The sequence below is a fragment of the Eriocheir sinensis genome, chromosome 53 (genome assembly GCF_024679095.1).
Source record: "Eriocheir sinensis breed Jianghai 21 chromosome 53, ASM2467909v1, whole genome shotgun sequence".
Lineage (NCBI taxonomy): Eukaryota > Metazoa > Arthropoda > Malacostraca > Decapoda > Varunidae > Eriocheir > Eriocheir sinensis.
In genome coordinates, this window is record NC_066561.1 from 5799083 (window position 1) to 5816520 (window position 17438).

Consider the following 17438-nt stretch of genomic DNA (forward strand, 5'->3'; position numbering starts at 1 on the left):
TCAAACTATATTTAGCATTAGTTAGACCTCATCTTGACTATGCGGTTCAGTTCTAGTCACCTTGCTATAGAATGGATATCAAAATGTTAGAATCGGTGCAGAGGAGGATGACTAAGATGATTCAGGGGTTGAGAAACTTGCCATACGAGGAAAGACTCAAACAGTTAAACTTGCATTCTCTAGAAAGGCGAAGGGTGCGTGGAGACATGATCGAGGTTTATGAATGGAAGAAGGGCTTTAATAAGAGGGATATTCATAAGGTTTTGTTGGTAAGAGAACGGGGTAGGACACGAAGTAATGGGTTTAAACTGGATAAATTCAGATTCAACAGGGACATAGGCAAAAATTGGTTTACTAACAGAGTGGTGGATGAGTGGAATAGGCTTAGCAGTCACGTGGTGAGTGCCAATACAATTGTCACATTCAAAAATAGATTAGATAAATTCATGGACAGCGATATTAGGTGGGGTTAGATACACGGGAGCTTAGGTTCAAAGGAGCTGCCTTGTACAGACCTACCGGCCTCTTGCAGACTCCTACGTTTTTATGTTCTTATGTTCTTAACTGTGACATAACATAATTGTAAGGTTAAGTGAAAGCAAATGGTGATTTTACTTATTATTAATACTTAACCTAATAAGACAAATAATTACTTGACATCAGAAGAGAACATATGACAAAATAGGCAATGCTACAATGACAAGAGTAAGTGGTTTGGTTCACTGAAGTGCTTAGTTAGAGTTACAATTACAATGAGGAACCAAATATGAATTACAATTGAGGAACGAAGTATTGGTTCACTGAGGTGTTTAGTTAAGAGTTAGAATTGCACATGAGGAACCCAAATATGTATACACGTGAGAATGGGTATGTGGATAGATGTGTGTGTGTATGTAAGTGTGTGAGTGTGTGTGTCAGACCCCTTGGTGAATCCTGGTTGAGTTTTTTTTAATGGAGTTGTTGTTAAGTTACAAGCGTTATATCGTGAGCGAATATAACTTACGTGAAAGTGACGTTTAACTTACACGAAGCACCACATGCAGCTAAGACAAACATGCGCTTTTTAAACCATGCAAGTACAGCGTAAAACAAACAGCAACAAAAATAACATTGCTAAGTAAAATAAACAGCATCATCAGAGTCACAGGTCTCAATGTTGAAGTTTTCCGTTGTTATTTATTTTGCCACTTGCATGTTTTTCCTCTGGTGTAAAAAAAAAAGGGGGGGGGGGTCCTCACCAACTGGATAACGAAGACGAGAGTGACATCCATTCTAACACATACTTATTCTTCCCATATATCCACACTTATGCATACTAACACACTTAAACTTAGCAGGGGTTTTCATCAGCATGTCTCTCCGCTGGTAACACGATTTCTGCAGGTATGTGAAATTCAGGTGAGCTTGTGAAATTACCTGATAAATTACCTGATAAATGCACGTGTGGAAAGAGTTAAGCAGGTGATAGTGGAGAGATTCGTGGCGGAGTGTGTGTGTGTGTGTGTGTGTGTGTGTGTGTGTGTGTGTGTGTGTGTGTGTTGAGGGGTGCCACGCGGATGCAACGATGAGGTGGTGGTGACTGTGGTGATGATGTTACTGGTGGTGATGGAACGGTGAGGAGGAGGTGGTGAGTGGTGGTGTGACTGGTGTGGTGATGATGTTACTGGTGGTGATGAACTTCTGGTGAGGAGCTGGTGGTGAAACATCGATGAGGAGACCCTTGTAGTTGGTGGCAGGTGGTGATGAGTGGAGGTGACTGTGGTGATGGTGTTACTGGTGGTGATACTAGAACTGCTGCTAAGACTCATGATGATGGTGTTGGGTGAGGGCGGTAAGAGGTGATGGTGGCAGTGGCTCTAGTTTTGGCGGAAGACAGACATGCAGTGGTAGTGTTGATGGTGCATTCGTCTTCTCGGCTCCGTCGCCCGGTTCAAGGTTCGTGCCCCGTTCACCCGAGCCTCGAGTGGCGAGTGTCTGGCGTAACCTAAGGATTTTATTTTTTACCCTAATTTTCTTGTATTTTGGCTCCCTGGGAAAGAACTATGTACAAGCAAGGTTAATATTAAGATGGGATGGGATTTTTTGTTTTTAATAAATAATACAACTCTCGCGTCAGCTCGGCTCAGAGGAAGGAAGGAAGAGCGGGTGAAGGGAGGCGTGGGAGGGCGGCGTTGGGAGCGTCCCGGGAGGCGTGAGGGCCGGCGGTGGTGGCGGCGTGGCACGTGAAGAAAGCAGTTCTCAGGTCATCTCGGGGCTTCTCCTGATCGCCGGGGGAAGGTTACAGGATGTGTCGGTACTTGTGTCGTGGCCGCCGGGCCTCTCTCGGCCGCGGCCGGCCTGCCAGCCTGCCTGCTGGCGCGGGGCGGCGCCCACTAGTGGGTGGGGATGTGGCAGGAGCAGGCGGAGGGCAGCTTGTAGATGTCGATGAAGAGGCCCTTGTAGGGGTCGCAGGGGTCGAAGGAGAGGAGGCGGTGGTAGACGTACTTCTGCACGCACTTACTCTTGAAGCAGGGCGCCAGGGCGCGGCAGGCGGCCTGAGGGAACAGACAGTACTCCATGCGCGCCGTCTGCGTGTAGTACTCGACGTCGTTGACGATGACGCGCCACTTGCCCTCCACGTTGCGGGCGCGCCTGGGGCGGGCGTAGCCCACTTTGGAGGGACAGATGTATCCCTCGGGGCCCGTCCAGTGGGTCACGTCGTAGGGCGAGTACCCGGTGGAGGCGCCGGTGTAGTAGGAGTAGTCGAAGGCCTCCTCCTGGTATTTGGTCAGGTGTTCAACCAGGTCGTCGGCGGACTGGTCGGCCACGTCGGCGTACTTCTTGCCGAAGAGCTTGTCCGCGCTGATGGCGCCCTTGATCTCGTACTCGGGGTACTCGGGGTCCTCGAGGCAGAAGGAGACGTCACCGCCGTGGGCACAGGCGGGCGGGGTCGTGGGGTCGCAGTAGCCGGCGTTGTGGGACGGCGGGGGGCCGTAGGTCTGGGGGGGATGGCTGGCCGAGCCGAGAGCGACGGCGGCGCACGCCAGAAATACCGACTGGAAGAGAGAAAAAGATGTTAGTCGTGATAGGCCTCTGCTGACTGGTGATCAGCAGGGAAGAAAATACATTTTATATAACAGTTCTGATCCTCTTCGTCGAACGTTACCAAGATAAAAGCCATCTTGAGGCTGAAGCGAGAGTTGCACTGACACTGCAGTCAACAGACGCCCTCTTTATATACCTCCGCTGACGTGAGTCACGGCTGTATGGAGCTAAATATATCTCCGCCATTATTTATTTCATCAAGAGCTTAATGGCGGTGGCGTGACGCAACAAGAAAGTCTTCGAGGCGTGGGAGCACAAACAGAGGAGGCGGTGAAGGGCGAGGCGCACGGCAGGGTGCGGGGGTGGGGGTGGGGGGGAGGGAGGGGGGGATTCCTCGCGGCGGCCCGTCAGCCCCTCCCCGGCAGGAGGCCGCCAGGAGCAGAGAGATGGGAAGGGAGAAGCCAACAAAATCACGTTCACTCGAAATATTCAGTAAAAAATACGTAGAACGAGAAAATATTTCCCTAGATCACTAGTGATTTGGTATTGTATACATTAATATTCTTCCTCCATATCGTCATTTTCTCTTTATTTCTTTGGACTTTTGTTTTTTCTTGTTTCATCATCATAATCATCATCATCAGCATGGTCACTATCGCCACCATCACCAACAGTAAGAACAACAGGATGGAGGAGAGCACACGAGGTAACAGTATAACACCGAGACACGAGACCACAACAGGACAAAAAATAACAGAGGCAAGAGCACGATAAGCAGTAAAAAGAGAAAGAAGAAGAAAATAAAGCGAAACAAACTCGCCATATTTACCATCCATTTGGAGAAAAAAACGATATGGGAAAAGCAAAAGAAAGGATCACACTTGTCTTCCTGCCAAGCGCACTGTCAACCCAGAAACTGTTGATATCGATGACAAGTTTGCGTGAAGTCCGTCATGTTCCAGGCAGTCGGGGTAGGGGTCGGGGTAGGCGGTGGCTGAGTGGTAGCGTGCTGGGCCCACATTCACCACGTGATGGACGACGCGAGTTCGAATCCCCACGCTACCACTTCGGATTATTCAGTCACCGCCGAGTGGCTTAAAACTACCCACATGCTGTCCTGAAGACCACCCATCAACCCGGACTCTAGAGGAAACCGTCCAAGTGAATCAAGAACGAGTTCCGGGGGGCGGTATGAGCCAAGAGAAGATGGCGCCACTATAAACACTTGCCTGCGCCATGACGGGCTGGGGCTGAACACCATCCTGGCCCCTCAAGCAAGCCCACCGGCGCTATAGGCGTAGACGTAAAAAAAAAAAAAGTCGTTCTTTAATTCAGCCAAGCCTTGTGCAGATTCGATCCAGCCAAGCCTTATGTAGACGACCCAGCCAAGCCTTATGTAGACGACCCAGCCAAGCCTTATGTAGACGATCCAGCCAAGCCTTATGTAGACGATCCAGCCAAGCCTTATGTAGACGATCCAGCCAAGCCTTATGTAGACGATCCAGCCAAGCCTTATGTAGACGATCCAGCCAAGCCTTATGTAGACGATCCAGCCAAGCCTTATGTAGACGATCCAGCCAAGCCTTATGTAGACGATCCAGCCAAGCCTTATGTAGACGATCCAGCCAAGCCTTATGTAGACGATCCAGCCAAGCCTTATGTAGACGATCCAGCCAAGCCTTATGTAGACGATCCAGCCAAGCCTTATGTAGACGATCCAGCCAAGCCTTATGTAGACGATCCAGCCAAGCCTTATGTAGACGATCCAGCCAAGCCCGTGCAGACTCGATCCAACCAAACCCGTGCAGACTCGATCCACACAAGCCCGTGCAGACTCGATTCAACCAAACCCGTGCAGACTCGATCCACACAAGCCCGTGCAGACTCGATCCAACCAAACCCGTGCAGACTCGATCCAACCAAACCCGTGCAGACTCGATCCAACCAAACCCGTGCAGACTCGATCCACCCAAGCCCGTGCAGACTCGATCCACCCAAGCCCGTGCAGACTCGATCCACCCAAGCCCGTGCAGACTCGATCCACCCAAGCCCGTGCAGACTCGATCCACCCAAGCCCGTGCAGACTCGATCCACACAAGCCCGTGCAGACTCGATCCAACCAAACCCGTGCAGACTCGATCCACACAAGCCCGTGCAGACTCGATCCAACCAAACCCGTGCAGACTCGATCCAACCAAACCCGTGCAGACTCGATCCAACCAAACCCGTGCAGACTCGATCCAACCAAACCCGTGCAGACTCGATCCAACCAAACCCGTGCAGACTCGATCCAACCAAACCCGTGCAGACTCGATCCACACAAGCCCGTGCAGACTCGATCCAACCAAACCCGTGCAGACTCGATCCAACCAAACCCGTGCAGACTCGATCCAACCAAACCCGTGCAGACTCGATCCAACCAAACCCGTGCAGACTCGATCCAACCAAACCCGTGCAGACTCGATCCAACCAAACCCGTGCAGACTCGATCCAACCAAACCCGTGCAGACTCGATCCAACCAAACCCGTGCAGACCCGATCCAACCAAACCCGTGCAGACTCGATCCAACCAAGCCCGTGCAGACTCGATCCAACCAAGCCCGTGCAGACTCGATCCAACCAAACCCGTGCAGACTCGATCCAACCAAACCCGTGCAGACTCGATCCAACCAAGCCCGTGCAGACTCGATCCAACCAAACCCGTGCAGACTCGATCCAACCAAACCCGTGCAGACTCGATCCAACCAAGCTCGTGCAGACTCGATCCAACCAAACCCGTGCAGACTCGATCCAACCAAGCCCGTGCAGACTCGATTCAACCAAGCCCGTGCAGACTCGATCCAACCAAGCTCGTGCAGACTCGATCCAACCAAACCCGTGTAGACTCGATCCAACCAAACCCGTGCAGACTCGATCCACACAAGCCCGTGCAGACTCGATCCAACCAAGCCCGTGCAGACTCGATTCAACCAAGCCCGTGCAGACTCGATCCAACCAAGCCCGTGCAGACTCGATCCAACCAAACCCGTGCAGACTCGATCCAACCAAACCCGTACAGACCAGAGAGATCCGTCAGCCGCTTGGATCTCGGGCTTGTATATATGACGTCACCAAACAAAGGCTCGCGTGTTAACTAGAGCATGACAACGTGATACAGATATTTCGACAGATAGGGTCAACTCTTATTATAACATGAATATAGTACAAGTGAGTTTTTTTAATGGAGTTGTTGGTAAGTTACAAGCGTTATATCGTGAGCGAATATAATTTTTTTTTTTTTTTTTACAACAAAGGAGGCAGCTCAAGGGCACACAAAAAAAGAAAACAATAATAAAAAAGCCCGCTACTCGCTGCTCCTAAAAAAGAAACAAAAGAGGTGGCCGAAAGGAAGATCAAATACTGGAGGAGAGGTGTCCTGATACCCTCCTCTTGAAAGAGTTCAAGTCGTAGGCAGGAGGAAATACAGATGAAGGAAGATTGTTCCAGAGTTTACCAGCGTGAGGGATGAAAGAGTGAAGATGCTGGTTAACTCTTGCATAAGGGGTTTGGATAGTATAGGGATGAGCATGAGTAGAAAGTCGAGTGCAGCGGGGCCGCTGGAGGGGGGGAGGCATGCAGTTAGCAAGTTCAGAAGAGCTGTCAGCGTGGAAATATCGATAGAAGATAGAGAGGCAACATTGCGGCGGAATTTAAGAGGTAGAAGACTATCAGTATGAGGAAGAGAGCTGATGAGACGAAGAGCCTTAACCTCCACTCTGTCCAGAAGAGCTGTGTGAGTGGAGCCCCCCCACACATGAGATGCATACTTCATACGAGGGCGGACAAGGCCCCTGTATATGGACAGCAACTGTGCAGTGACGTTTAACTTACACGAAGCACCACATGCAGCTATGACAAACATGCGCTTTTTAAACCATGCAAGTACAGCGTGAAACAAACAGCAACAAAAATAACATTGCTAAGTAAAATAAACAGCATCATCAGAGTCACAGGTCTCCATTCTGATCTTTTTCCGTTGTTATTTATTTTGCCACTTGAACGTTTTTCCTCTGGTGTAAAAAAAGGGGGGGGGGGGGTCCTCACCAACTGGATAACGAAGACGAGGGTGACATCCATTCTAACACATACTTATGCTTCCCATATATCCACACTTATGCATACTAACACACTTAAACTTAGCAGGGGTTTTCATCAGCATGTCTCTCCGCTGGTAACACGATTTCTGCAGGTGAGCTTGTGAAATTACCTGATAAATTACCTGATAAATGCACGTGTGGAAAGAGTTAAGCAGGTAATAATGGAGAGAGGCGTGGCGGAGTGTGAGCGTGTGTGTGTGTGTGTGTGTGTGTGTGTGTGTGTGTGTGTGTGTGTCGAGGGCTGCAGCGTCATCCCTTGCCACGCGGATGCAACAATGAGGTGGTGGTGACTGTGGTGATGATGTTACTGGTGGTGATGCAACGGTGAGGAGGAGGTGGTGAGTGGTGGTGTGACTGGTGTGGTGATGATGTTACTGGTGGTGATGGAACGGTGAGGAGGAGGTGGTGAGTGGTGGTGTGACTGGTGTGGTGATGATGTTACTGGTGGTGATGAACTTCTGGTGAGGAGCTGGTGGTGAAACATCGATGAGGAGACCCTTGTAGTTGGTGGCAGGTGGTGATGAGTGGAGGTGACTGTGGTGATGGTGTTACTGGTGGTGATACTAGAACTGCTGCTAAGACTCATGATGATGGTGTTGGGTGAGGGCGGTAAGAGGTGATGGTGGCAGTGGCTCTAGTTTTGGCGGAAGACAGACATGCAGTGGTAGTGTTGATGGTGCATTCGTCTTCTCGGCTCCGTCGCCCGGTTCAAGGTTCGTGCCCCGTTCACCCGAGCCTCGAGTGGCGAGTGTCTGGCGTAACCTAAGGATTTTATTTTTTACCCCAAATTTCTTGTATTTTGGCTCCCTGGGAAAGAACTATGTACAAGCAAGGTTAATATTAAGATGGGATGGGATTTTTTGTTTTTAATAAATAATACAACTCTCGCGTCAGCTCGGCTCAGAGGAAGGAAGGAAAAGCGGGTGAAGGGAGGCGTGGGAGGGCGGCGTTGGGAGCGTCCCGGGAGGCGTGAGGGCCGGCGGTGGTGGCGGCGTGGCACGTGAAGAAAGCAGTTCTCAGGTCATCTCGGGGCTTCTCCTGATCGCCGGGGAAGGTTACAGGATGTGTCGGTACTTGTGTCGTGGTCGCCGGGCCTCTCGACCGCGGCCGGCCTGCCAGCCTGCCTGCTGGCGCGGGGCGGCGCCCACTAGTGGGTGGGGATGTGGCAGGAGCAGGCGGAGGGCAGCTTGTAGATGTCGATGAAGAGGCCCTTGTAGGGGTCGCAGGGGTCGAAGGAGAGGAGGCGGTGGTAGACGTACTTCTGCACGCACTTACTCTTGAAGCAGGGCGCCAGGGCGCGGCAGGCGGCCTGAGGGAACAGGCAGTGGTCCAGGCGTGTCGTCTGCGTGTAGTACTCGACGTCGTTGACGATGACGTGCCACTTGCCCTCCAAGTTGCGGGCGCGCCTTAGGAGGCGGTAGCCCACTTTGGAGGGACAGATGTAGCCCTCGGGGCCCGTCCAGTGGGTCACGTCGTAGGGCGAGTACCCGGTGGAGACGCCGGTGTAGTAGGAGAAGTCGAAGGCCTCCTCCTGGGACTTGGTCACGTATTCAACCAGGTCGTCGGCGGACTGGTCGGCCACGTCGGCGTACTTCTTGCCGAAGAGCTTGTCGGCGCTGATGGCGGCCTTGATCTCGTACTCGGGGTACTCGTCGTCCTCGGTGCAGAAGGGGAGGGGACGGCCTTGGACACAGGCGGGGGGGGCCGTGGGGTCGCAGTAGCCGTGGGTCTGTGGGGGGCCGTAGGATGCCTGGGGTTGACTGGCCGAGCCGAGAGTGACGGCGGCGCACGCCAGTAATACCGACTGGAAGAAAGGTGGAACAACATGTTAGCTGAGACAAACATGAGCTGGTTGGTGACTGTCTCGATGCAGCGGAGAAGGGAGACAACATGGTAAGACTGTTTGCAGCTACTCGACCAACGATTTAAGAATGAGCTCAAGAGAAACAAGTGTTATTTGTTGGCAGAGTCGCCGAGAATGAGGCAAAGTGTGAGGCGTAAGTAAAACAAAGATGGCGGGCGGCCCTGCGAACTTACCAGAGAAAGTAGCATTGTGAGTCCGACGTGAGAGTTGTACTGTGCTTGACACCTCCGAGCGACGCCTTATATAGCCACCGGGCCCGGCGATCAAGGTGAAACACGACTGAAAATAAGAGACTTTCACTGAAAAGTTGACTTGAAGAACCGCCGCTCAAAGTTCCTTCGCGTGACTAATGTGTTCTGGATTACGTTTTTTTCCCTGAACGTAAACACGGGGAGCCTTGGCCCTAACCCGCACGCCCCGCCAGGCAGCGTGCCGCTGAGGGAGGCGGCATGAAGACACCGCAGCCTTGTGGTGCGGGGCAGGGCTGGGCCGACATGCATATTTTGTTATTACTCTCTGTTGCTGTCTTTGATCCACACCATTCATATTGCAGAACCCTTTACTCTGTTATAACATTTAGGAAAAACTCATACTATTTATGTAACACAACTGAACTGTTCATTCGGAACGATGAGAAAACCTGAAAGCCTTTGTATCATGGCTCAACTCCTGGAGCTGGAAGCACCGGGATGCAAGGAGCTCCAACAGGCACATGATGCAGGCCCAGCAGACATCATGAGAAACACACACACACACACACACACACACACACACACACACTGCGCATGTGTTTATACAAAGGTGATAAAATCTGACTGAAATTCATAAATATTTATTAAAAAGTACAACTCTCTCGCTTGGTGTTGTTCAGCGTGGCTCTTGGTGGGGAAGGGAAGGAAATGAGTGAAAAGAGGGGTGGGAGAGTGGCGTTGGGAGCGTCCCGGGAGTTCCTGGGGTGGCCGATGGTGGTGGCGGCGTGGCACGTGAAGAAAGCAGTTCTCAAGTCATCTCGGGGCTTCTCTTGATCGCCGGGGGAAGGTTACAGTGCGTGTCGGTACTTGCGTCGTGGCCATCGGGGCTCTCTCGGCTCCGGTAGGGTCTTACAATTTGCCTGCTGGGGCGGGGCGGCGCTTAGGCGGGGATGTGGCAGGAGCAGGCGGAGGGCAGCTTGTAGATGTCGATGAAGAGGCCCTTGTAGGGGTCGCAGGGGTCGAAGGAGAGGAGGCGGTGGTAGACGTACTTCTGCGTGCAGTGGCTCTTGTAGCAGGGCGCCAGGGCGCGGCAGGCGGCCTCGGGGAACAGGCAGGTCTCCAGGCGCGCCGTCTGCGTGTAGTAGTGCACGTCGTTGACGATGACGCGCCACTTGCCCTCCACGTTGAGGGCGCGACGGGGCCTGGCGTAGGCCACGTCGGAGGGGCAGATGTAGCCCTCGGGGCCGGCCCAGTGGGTCACGTCGTAGGGGGAGGCGCCGGTGGAGGCGCCGGTGTAGTAGGAGTAGTCGAAGGCCTCCTCCTGCTTCTTGGCCACCGTCTCCACCAGGTCGTCGGCGGACTGGTCGGCCACGTCGGCGTACTTCTTGGCGAAGATGTGGTCGGCGCTGATGGCGCCCTTGATCTCATACTCGGGGTACTCGGGGTCCTCGAGGCAGTAGGAGAGCGTGGAGTTGGCGGCGCAGGCGGGGGCGGCGGTGGGGTCGCAGTAGGAGTGGGCGTAGGCGGGGGCGTGGTGGCCGTAGGCGGGGGGGTGTGGGTGGCCGTAGGCTGGTGGGTGCACGGAGCTGAGGGCGGCCCCGATGCACGCCACAAGTACCGACTGTGTGAGGAAGGACGTGTGTTAGTCCACCGAGACACTGAGGCAACAGCGGCCCTCAACCATTCCTCTGCGCCTGTCATTACCTCTTCATTGCCTTCCTGAGCCATCACCGTCCCTATGACTAGACCAAACCATCTTACCTCATTACTACTCAACTGTATACTATCACCTTCCCTTATACGTACATCAGGTAAGAATAACACAAGTATTACAGTAGTGCCTAAGAGTCCTGACTAGCTCATCGGGGACTTCCCTACTCACCAGAAGGAGCGCCATGGCTGAGTTGCGAGAGTTGTACCCACGAAGGACCTACTGTATGGAAGGAGGCGCCGCGCTCCCTTATATACCTACCCTACATGACGTCACGCCGCCGCTCCATAGACGGGAGGGCCGAGGCTTTGAGGGACCATAGAAAGTAATCCTCCCATAGCCTGTGTGTGTGTGTGTGTGTGTGTGTGTGTGTGTGTGTGTGTGTGACCAGATAAATGTTTCGGCAACTATCTATTTGTCTGTCTCTGTCTATTTACCTGTTTATCTGTTTCCTTCTAACACAACAAATACAACATTCGTCTCCGCTTCATACAATCTACCTATATAGAAAGTATACCAATCCAATTATAGTCTCTCTCTCTCTCTCTCTCTCTCTCTCTCTCTCTCTCTCTCTCTCAAAAAAAAACCCTAAATAATTAAACATTCGCCTATGCCTTATACAATATACCTTTTAGAAACACATCATTAGCATTACAGGTAAGATCGAAGCAGGTAAAGCCCCCTAGAAATCAGTGAAAATCCTTGTTATTCTGGACAAGGGAAAGTCAATTAATGAGTAACGATAGTGGGACACCTTCCGGGGAAATCGTTAATGTTTCGTTTAATTAGCGTTCGTTACCTGTAATTACCTGGACCAACGGAGAGGAGGAAGGCTATGTTTTTTTTGTTTTTTTCACAACAAAGGAGACAGCTCAAGGGCACAAAAAAAGGAAACAATAATAAAAAAAAGCCCGCTACTCGCTGCTCCTAATGGTGTGGTTTCTCTGTTCGTCTGTCCGCGGGTTAGAAGGATTACGCAAAAAAACTACAGGCCTGATTTCTAGGTAACATGATGGATAGGTGCAGCAAAGGACGAGAAAGAACGGAAAAGTACTGAAGAAATAAACCATGAAAGGAAGATCATTGCTATAGAGACCAAGAAGTCGCTCCCATATCATAAAACATTCGGAAAGGAAGAAGCTATCACCAAAACAGAAACACATAAAAGAACAAGAGACATAAGCCACAAAAAGAGAGATCATTGCTACTCAGACAAGGAGGGACTAAGAGCCAATTTCACAGGTCCAATTTTAGGGCTTTGTAATCGCTCGAACCAAACTCTTCAGTCTGCCTCACAACAGAAACACACAAAAGCACTAGAGACATAAGCCACAAAAAGAGAGATCATTGCTACTCAGACAAGGAGGGACAAAGAGCCAATGTCACAGGTCCAATTTTAGGGCTTTGTAATCACTCGAACCAAACTTTTCCATCTGCCACACTTCACAATGGTTAGGGTTTCGATACAGGACCAGATACGCAGGAGCTTTACCGTACGGCTTCCTCAAATTTCTTAGCTTAATTATGAAGACCAAACACTATACAGGTAACAGGACACCTCTCCTCCCGAAACTGACCCCTCTTTCGGCCACCTCTTTTGATTCTTCTTAGGAGCAGCAGGAGCGGGCTTTTTTATTTTTTATTATTGTTCCCTTTTTTTGTGGCCTTGAGCTGTCTCCTTTGTTGTAAAAAAATAGATAAAATATACAAGGGATTTTCGAAGTCTTAGGTGTTTGGAGGCTCACTAACCCATCATGGCGGCCTGTGAAAATGGCCCTCATTGACTGGAAATAAAATATGCAAAAGAGGATTGACGAAATGATTTAAAGCGTCCATAAAGAAGACAAATAGACTCGCCAGTGCTCTGAAGGCGAATTACGAGTATTGAAAGTTGCTGGAAAGAAGTAAGTAAGTTCGAAGATAAGTTTCCAGACCCCGAGTGCCTCCAGCTGGTGTTAGGGTATTAGTAAGTGTTAGTTGGCTTATGGAGTGGTCGAGCACAGAATGAAAGGCTTCCTACTGCCCCGCGTGAAACTCAAAAGACCCAATATTCACGAAACTCGATGGAAAGATGTACCCTGGGGCCAAGAGATATCCCATTATAATTCTAAGCATATCCGACTCATTAAAAACAACAACAACAACAACAACGACAACGACATAAGGAGACTGCAAGAGGGCGGTAGACTCATACAAGGCAGCCTAACCCCACCTAGCCTCACTACCCATAAATTTATCTATTTTTAATGTATCTATCGCACAGGCACTCACAACATGACTGCCAAGACTGTTCCATTTATCCGGGCTTGGCAGTCGTGTTGTGAGTGAGTGAGTAAAACTGGACCGTTGTCCGTGAAGGAGGTCTGCGGTGCCCGGGCGACCTTTTAACGTCCATGAAGGAACTGCGTATCTTCGGAGCACGAGAGAACGTCAAAATATGAACAACTGTTGGCATTGGTGCTGTAACGTTCCATCATCTTTGCCTCGTTTTTTCCTTCTACTACCACTACTACTACTACTACTACTACTACTACTGCTACTGCCTCCTCCTCCCCCCCCTTTCCGAGGCCACTTTCTCCCTTCGTCGCCGCAGCCTCCGCCCAGTGCTGCCACCTGGTGACCACGCGACCACACTCACCTGCTACTCCTCCGTGGGAAAGTGTGTGTGTGTGTGTGTGTGTGTGTGTGTGTGTGTGTGTGTGTGTGTGGCGCGCTTCGCATGACATACCTATTTATGTGGACAACTTCTTTGATTAAAAACTCCAAGTAAATAAATAATCTTACGGGCAACTTGTCGCGCACACACATACACACACACACACACACACACACACACACACACACACACACACACACACACACACACGTCAGTACTAAATATAGTTTCTCCTGGAATCTCTTGCCTTCATAACCAAACTGGAAATAAGTAATAATAATAATAATAATAATAATAATAATAATAATAATAATAATAATAATAATAATGACAATAACAAAACGAATACACAGAACGATTAGTCTTATTTATAAAGTATATACATTAACAACAGTGAGAATAACACAAAATAATAGAAAACAACAACAGGAACGGTATCCTTGGTGTGTCGCAACGCTGACGAAGGCACGGAGGAAGGAAGGAGGAGGAGTAGGAGGAGGAGGAGGAGGAGAAAGGGGAGAGGAAGGAGAAAAAACGGAGCTGGAGAGATAATGCCTAGGGTGGAGAGAGGGAGAGAAGAACGAAAGGGAAAGGAGGAAGAGAACGAAAAAGGAGTAGGAGAGAGAGAGAGAGAGAGAGAGAGAGAGAGAGAGAGAGAGAGAGAGAGAGAGAGAGAGAGAGAGAGAGAGAGAGAGAGCATCACGTGGAATAACACAAGGGAGGAAGAGAAGCGGAGAAAACAAAGAAAATAACTCCTCTCTCTCTCTCTCTCTCTCTCTCTCTCGTAATGGCTGCTAGGGAACGATAAGACCAACCCTTCAAGAGTATTCGCGGCTTTTCTCAACACCTGCGAGGAATTTTGCAAAGGGGTTTCAAACTTTCCCTGTTTCAACATTAACCACCAAGAAGATAGCTCCTACCCGCTCCGCCTCCTCCTCCTCCTCCTTCTCCTTCTTCATCTCCTCCACTTTCTGCTCTTGCTTTTCCTCTGTCTCATCCTTCTGCTATAATATTTCGACATTTATACTACTACTACTACTACTACTACTACTACTACTACCACTACTACTGCTACTACTGAGCTCGTTTTGATTATGTTCTTTTTCTTTTAATTTTTGGTGTGTGTGTGTGTGTGTGTGGGGGGGGGGGAGGAGGGGGGGAGCAACTGGTAGCGGATAACTCCTTTTTTTTCTTCTTCCCTTCCCCTATAACAACTTGTCTTTATAATTAACGTAGCATATATGGATGAAAACCTGCCTATGCTTCGTAAACAAAACAAAAACAGACCTACACCTTGGGCCAGTTTCACAGTTTCTCATGATGGGTTAGTAAGCTCCCAAACCAATACCAGAGCCTTCGAAATTTCCTTGTATAGTGTCTGGTGTTTATATTTAAGTTCACAAATTTGATGAAACTATACTAGAAAAGTCTTGTGGAGTTAGTGTGGCATCGAGGACCTCCCAATTTTGGATTGTATGGGATTCTATAGTTTGGTTCGGGCTGTTACGAAGACACTGTGTTGGACTGTGAAATCGGCTCCTTGTCACGTTTCTAATCTTGGCTGCGCAGCGAGTATCGTCAGGCAGTCAAGGAGTCCACTTATAGGTATTGTCAGGCTGGTATACCGACCCTTCCACCCCTCACATCAACCACTTCTAAAGACCAAAAAGGAGATCAGTCGGGTTCTTAAGAGTGATTTTCAGGCTCACGGTACAGAGGAAGGGTCAAACTACCACTAGGGTCATAAAACTACCCCTGGAAATGCTCAAAACTCCTACGAAAGCCTTGTCAACTATGTGTGCCTGGGAGGTGTTTAAGAATATCAGGCATCTCAGCGCGACGCCATCCGCTGTCTGTATGGCTTCTGCTGCTGCTGCTGCGAGGCGGACAACACAGCACCAGAAGAGGACACGCCCTCAGAAACGTGCCCGTCCTTTGCCGCACTGCTGTTGGTGGAAGCCTCTCCGTGGTGATGGTGGGGGTGGGTGGTAGTGGTGATGGTAGTGGTGAACGCGTCATACTTGAGGTGGTGACGTTGGTGTTGACGTAGGGGAGAGGGGGACAAAGAGCTCATGACGCGTGTGTGTGTGTGCGTGTGTGTGTGTGTGTGTGTGTGTGTGTGTGTGTGTGTGTGTAAACGGTTTACTTCTCCGTCAAAAAAGTATACTATCTAGTGAGGAAGCCTTGTAATTCCTCGTTGTCTTTGTGAGTATGTTAAGTGTGTCCATTTTTTTGCTTTGATTTTTTTTCTTATTGATTTCTGTTTTATCATTTTATCGACCATTCATAGTTTTTGCCAAGCAGAGATCGGAGGATACAGGAAGACTTTGTGGATTTTTTTTGTTTAATATAAAATAATGACAAGAACTCTCAGCATCTCGCAATCACATGTTGTTATAAAGAAGAAAAGTTGCTTGACAGAAGAAGAGAAAGACAAAGGTGCGTAATTTTGAGTTCGGACTTGAAAAGGTGAAGAAATTCCCAAGTGGCTCCTGTGACTGGCGGTGGTGGTGTTGGCGGTACGTAAAGAAAGCAGTTCTCTAGGTCTCTTGGGAGCTTCTCACGCGAGTCCGCGGGGCGCCCCTACAGGAGGCGGCGACCCCGGGGTCCAGGTGGCAGGAAAGAGGAGCAGACAGTGTCAATCTTCTAGCCTGACGCGGCAGCAGGTGGGCGGGGCGGGGCGGGGCGGGGCGGGGCGGGTGGTGTTGGGAGGGACATTGCAAAGGGTTTTCTTTAGGCGGGGATGTGGCAGGAGCAGGCGGAGGGCAGCTTGTAGATGTCGATGAAGAGGCCCTTGTAGGGGTCGCAGGGGTCGAAGGAGAGGAGGCGGTGGTAGACGTACTTCTGCGTGCAGTGGCTCTTGTAGCAGGGCGCCAGGGCGCGGCAGGCGGCCTCGGGGAACAGGCAGGTCTCCAGGCGCGCCGTCTGCGTGTAGTAGTGCACGTCGTTGACGATGACGCGCCACTTGCCCTCCACGTTGAGGGCGCGACGGGGCCTGGCGTAGGCCACGTCGGAGGGGCAGATGTAGCCCTCGGGGCCGGCCCAGTGGGTCACGTCGTAGGGGGAGGCGCCGGTGGAGGCGCCGGTGTAGTAGGAGTAGTCGAAGGCCTCCTCCTGCTTCTTGGCCACCGTCTCCACCAGGTCGTCGGCGGACTGGTCGGCCACGTCGGCGTACTTCTTGGCGAAGATGTGGTCGGCGCTGATGGCGCCCTTGATCTCGTACTCAGGGTACTCGGGGTCCTCGAGGCAGTAGGAAAGCGTGGAGTTGGCGGCGCAGGCAGGGGCGGCGGTGGGATCGCAGTAGGAGTGGGCGTAGGCGGGGGCGTGGTGGCCGTAGGCGGGGGGGTGGGGGTGGCCGTAGGCTGGCGGGTGGGAGCCCAGGGCCGCCGCCACGACGCTGGCTAGAAGGATTGACTGCAGGGGGGGAGGGGAGGGAGGATGGAGGAAAGGAGAAAAAGTTGATGAGAAAAAGATGGAGAGAGAGGGGGGGGGGGGGGATAGTACTAAATTATCACTTACTGGCCAACGGAAACTCATAACTCATCAGTGAAAGATATGATCAGCAGACTAATGTTTCAACGCATGCAAAAACAGACCAACCATAAAGGTGTGTGTGTGTGTGTGTGTGTGTGTGTGTGTGTGTGTGTGTGTGCCCATGTATTACCACTGTGAGCGCCATGGTGCAGGGAAGATGTGAGAGTTCTTGAGGCTGACTTTGCTGTGCCGAAGAACCGAGGGCCGTCCCCTTATATACCCAGAGCCCTTGATGACGTCACGGAAGGACATGGGCAGCGATTGGTCGGCTGCGTGACTGTTACTTTCACTGTGGTTAAAGGGGGACGAGTAAGCGGTCTAG

General features: G+C 50.9%; 4 protein-coding genes across 4 annotated transcripts in view; all 4 read right to left on the minus strand.

The window, feature by feature from the left end:
* Positions 1–2073: 2073 nt before the first annotated feature.
* LOC126983271 (neurotrophin 1-like) lies at positions 2074–3306 on the minus strand. The gene is made up of 2 exons (XM_050835917.1): positions 3146–3306; positions 2074–3035 (listed from the first exon to the last, which is right to left on the minus strand). The coding sequence occupies exons 1-2, from the start codon at positions 3158–3160 to the stop codon at positions 2373–2375; spliced, it is 678 nt and encodes a 225-aa protein (XP_050691874.1). The 5' UTR covers positions 3161–3306; the 3' UTR covers positions 2074–2372.
* A 4705-nt stretch (positions 3307–8011) lies between these two features.
* The window catches only part of LOC126983273 (uncharacterized), a 55779-nt gene continuing 46352 nt past the window's right edge, over positions 8012–17438 (minus strand). Inside the window, exons 2-3 of the mRNA XM_050835919.1 lie at positions 9198–9303; positions 8012–8964 (exon numbers count right to left, since the gene is read on the minus strand). Of these exons, the coding sequence (XP_050691876.1) occupies positions 8308–8964; positions 9198–9212 (672 nt within the window). The 5' untranslated portion in view covers positions 9213–9303 and the 3' untranslated portion in view covers positions 8012–8307. The remainder of the gene's footprint in view (positions 8965–9197; positions 9304–17438) is intronic.
* LOC126983268 (protein spaetzle 3-like) lies at positions 9841–11173 on the minus strand. Its single transcript, XM_050835914.1, has 2 exons — positions 11098–11173; positions 9841–10836 (listed from the first exon to the last, which is right to left on the minus strand). The coding sequence occupies exons 1-2, from the start codon at positions 11110–11112 to the stop codon at positions 10156–10158; spliced, it is 696 nt and encodes a 231-aa protein (XP_050691871.1). The 5' UTR covers positions 11113–11173; the 3' UTR covers positions 9841–10155.
* Positions 15909–17400, minus strand: LOC126983269 (protein spaetzle 3-like). Its single transcript, XM_050835915.1, has 2 exons — positions 17247–17400; positions 15909–16996 (listed from the first exon to the last, which is right to left on the minus strand). The coding sequence occupies exons 1-2, from the start codon at positions 17259–17261 to the stop codon at positions 16316–16318; spliced, it is 696 nt and encodes a 231-aa protein (XP_050691872.1). The 5' UTR covers positions 17262–17400; the 3' UTR covers positions 15909–16315.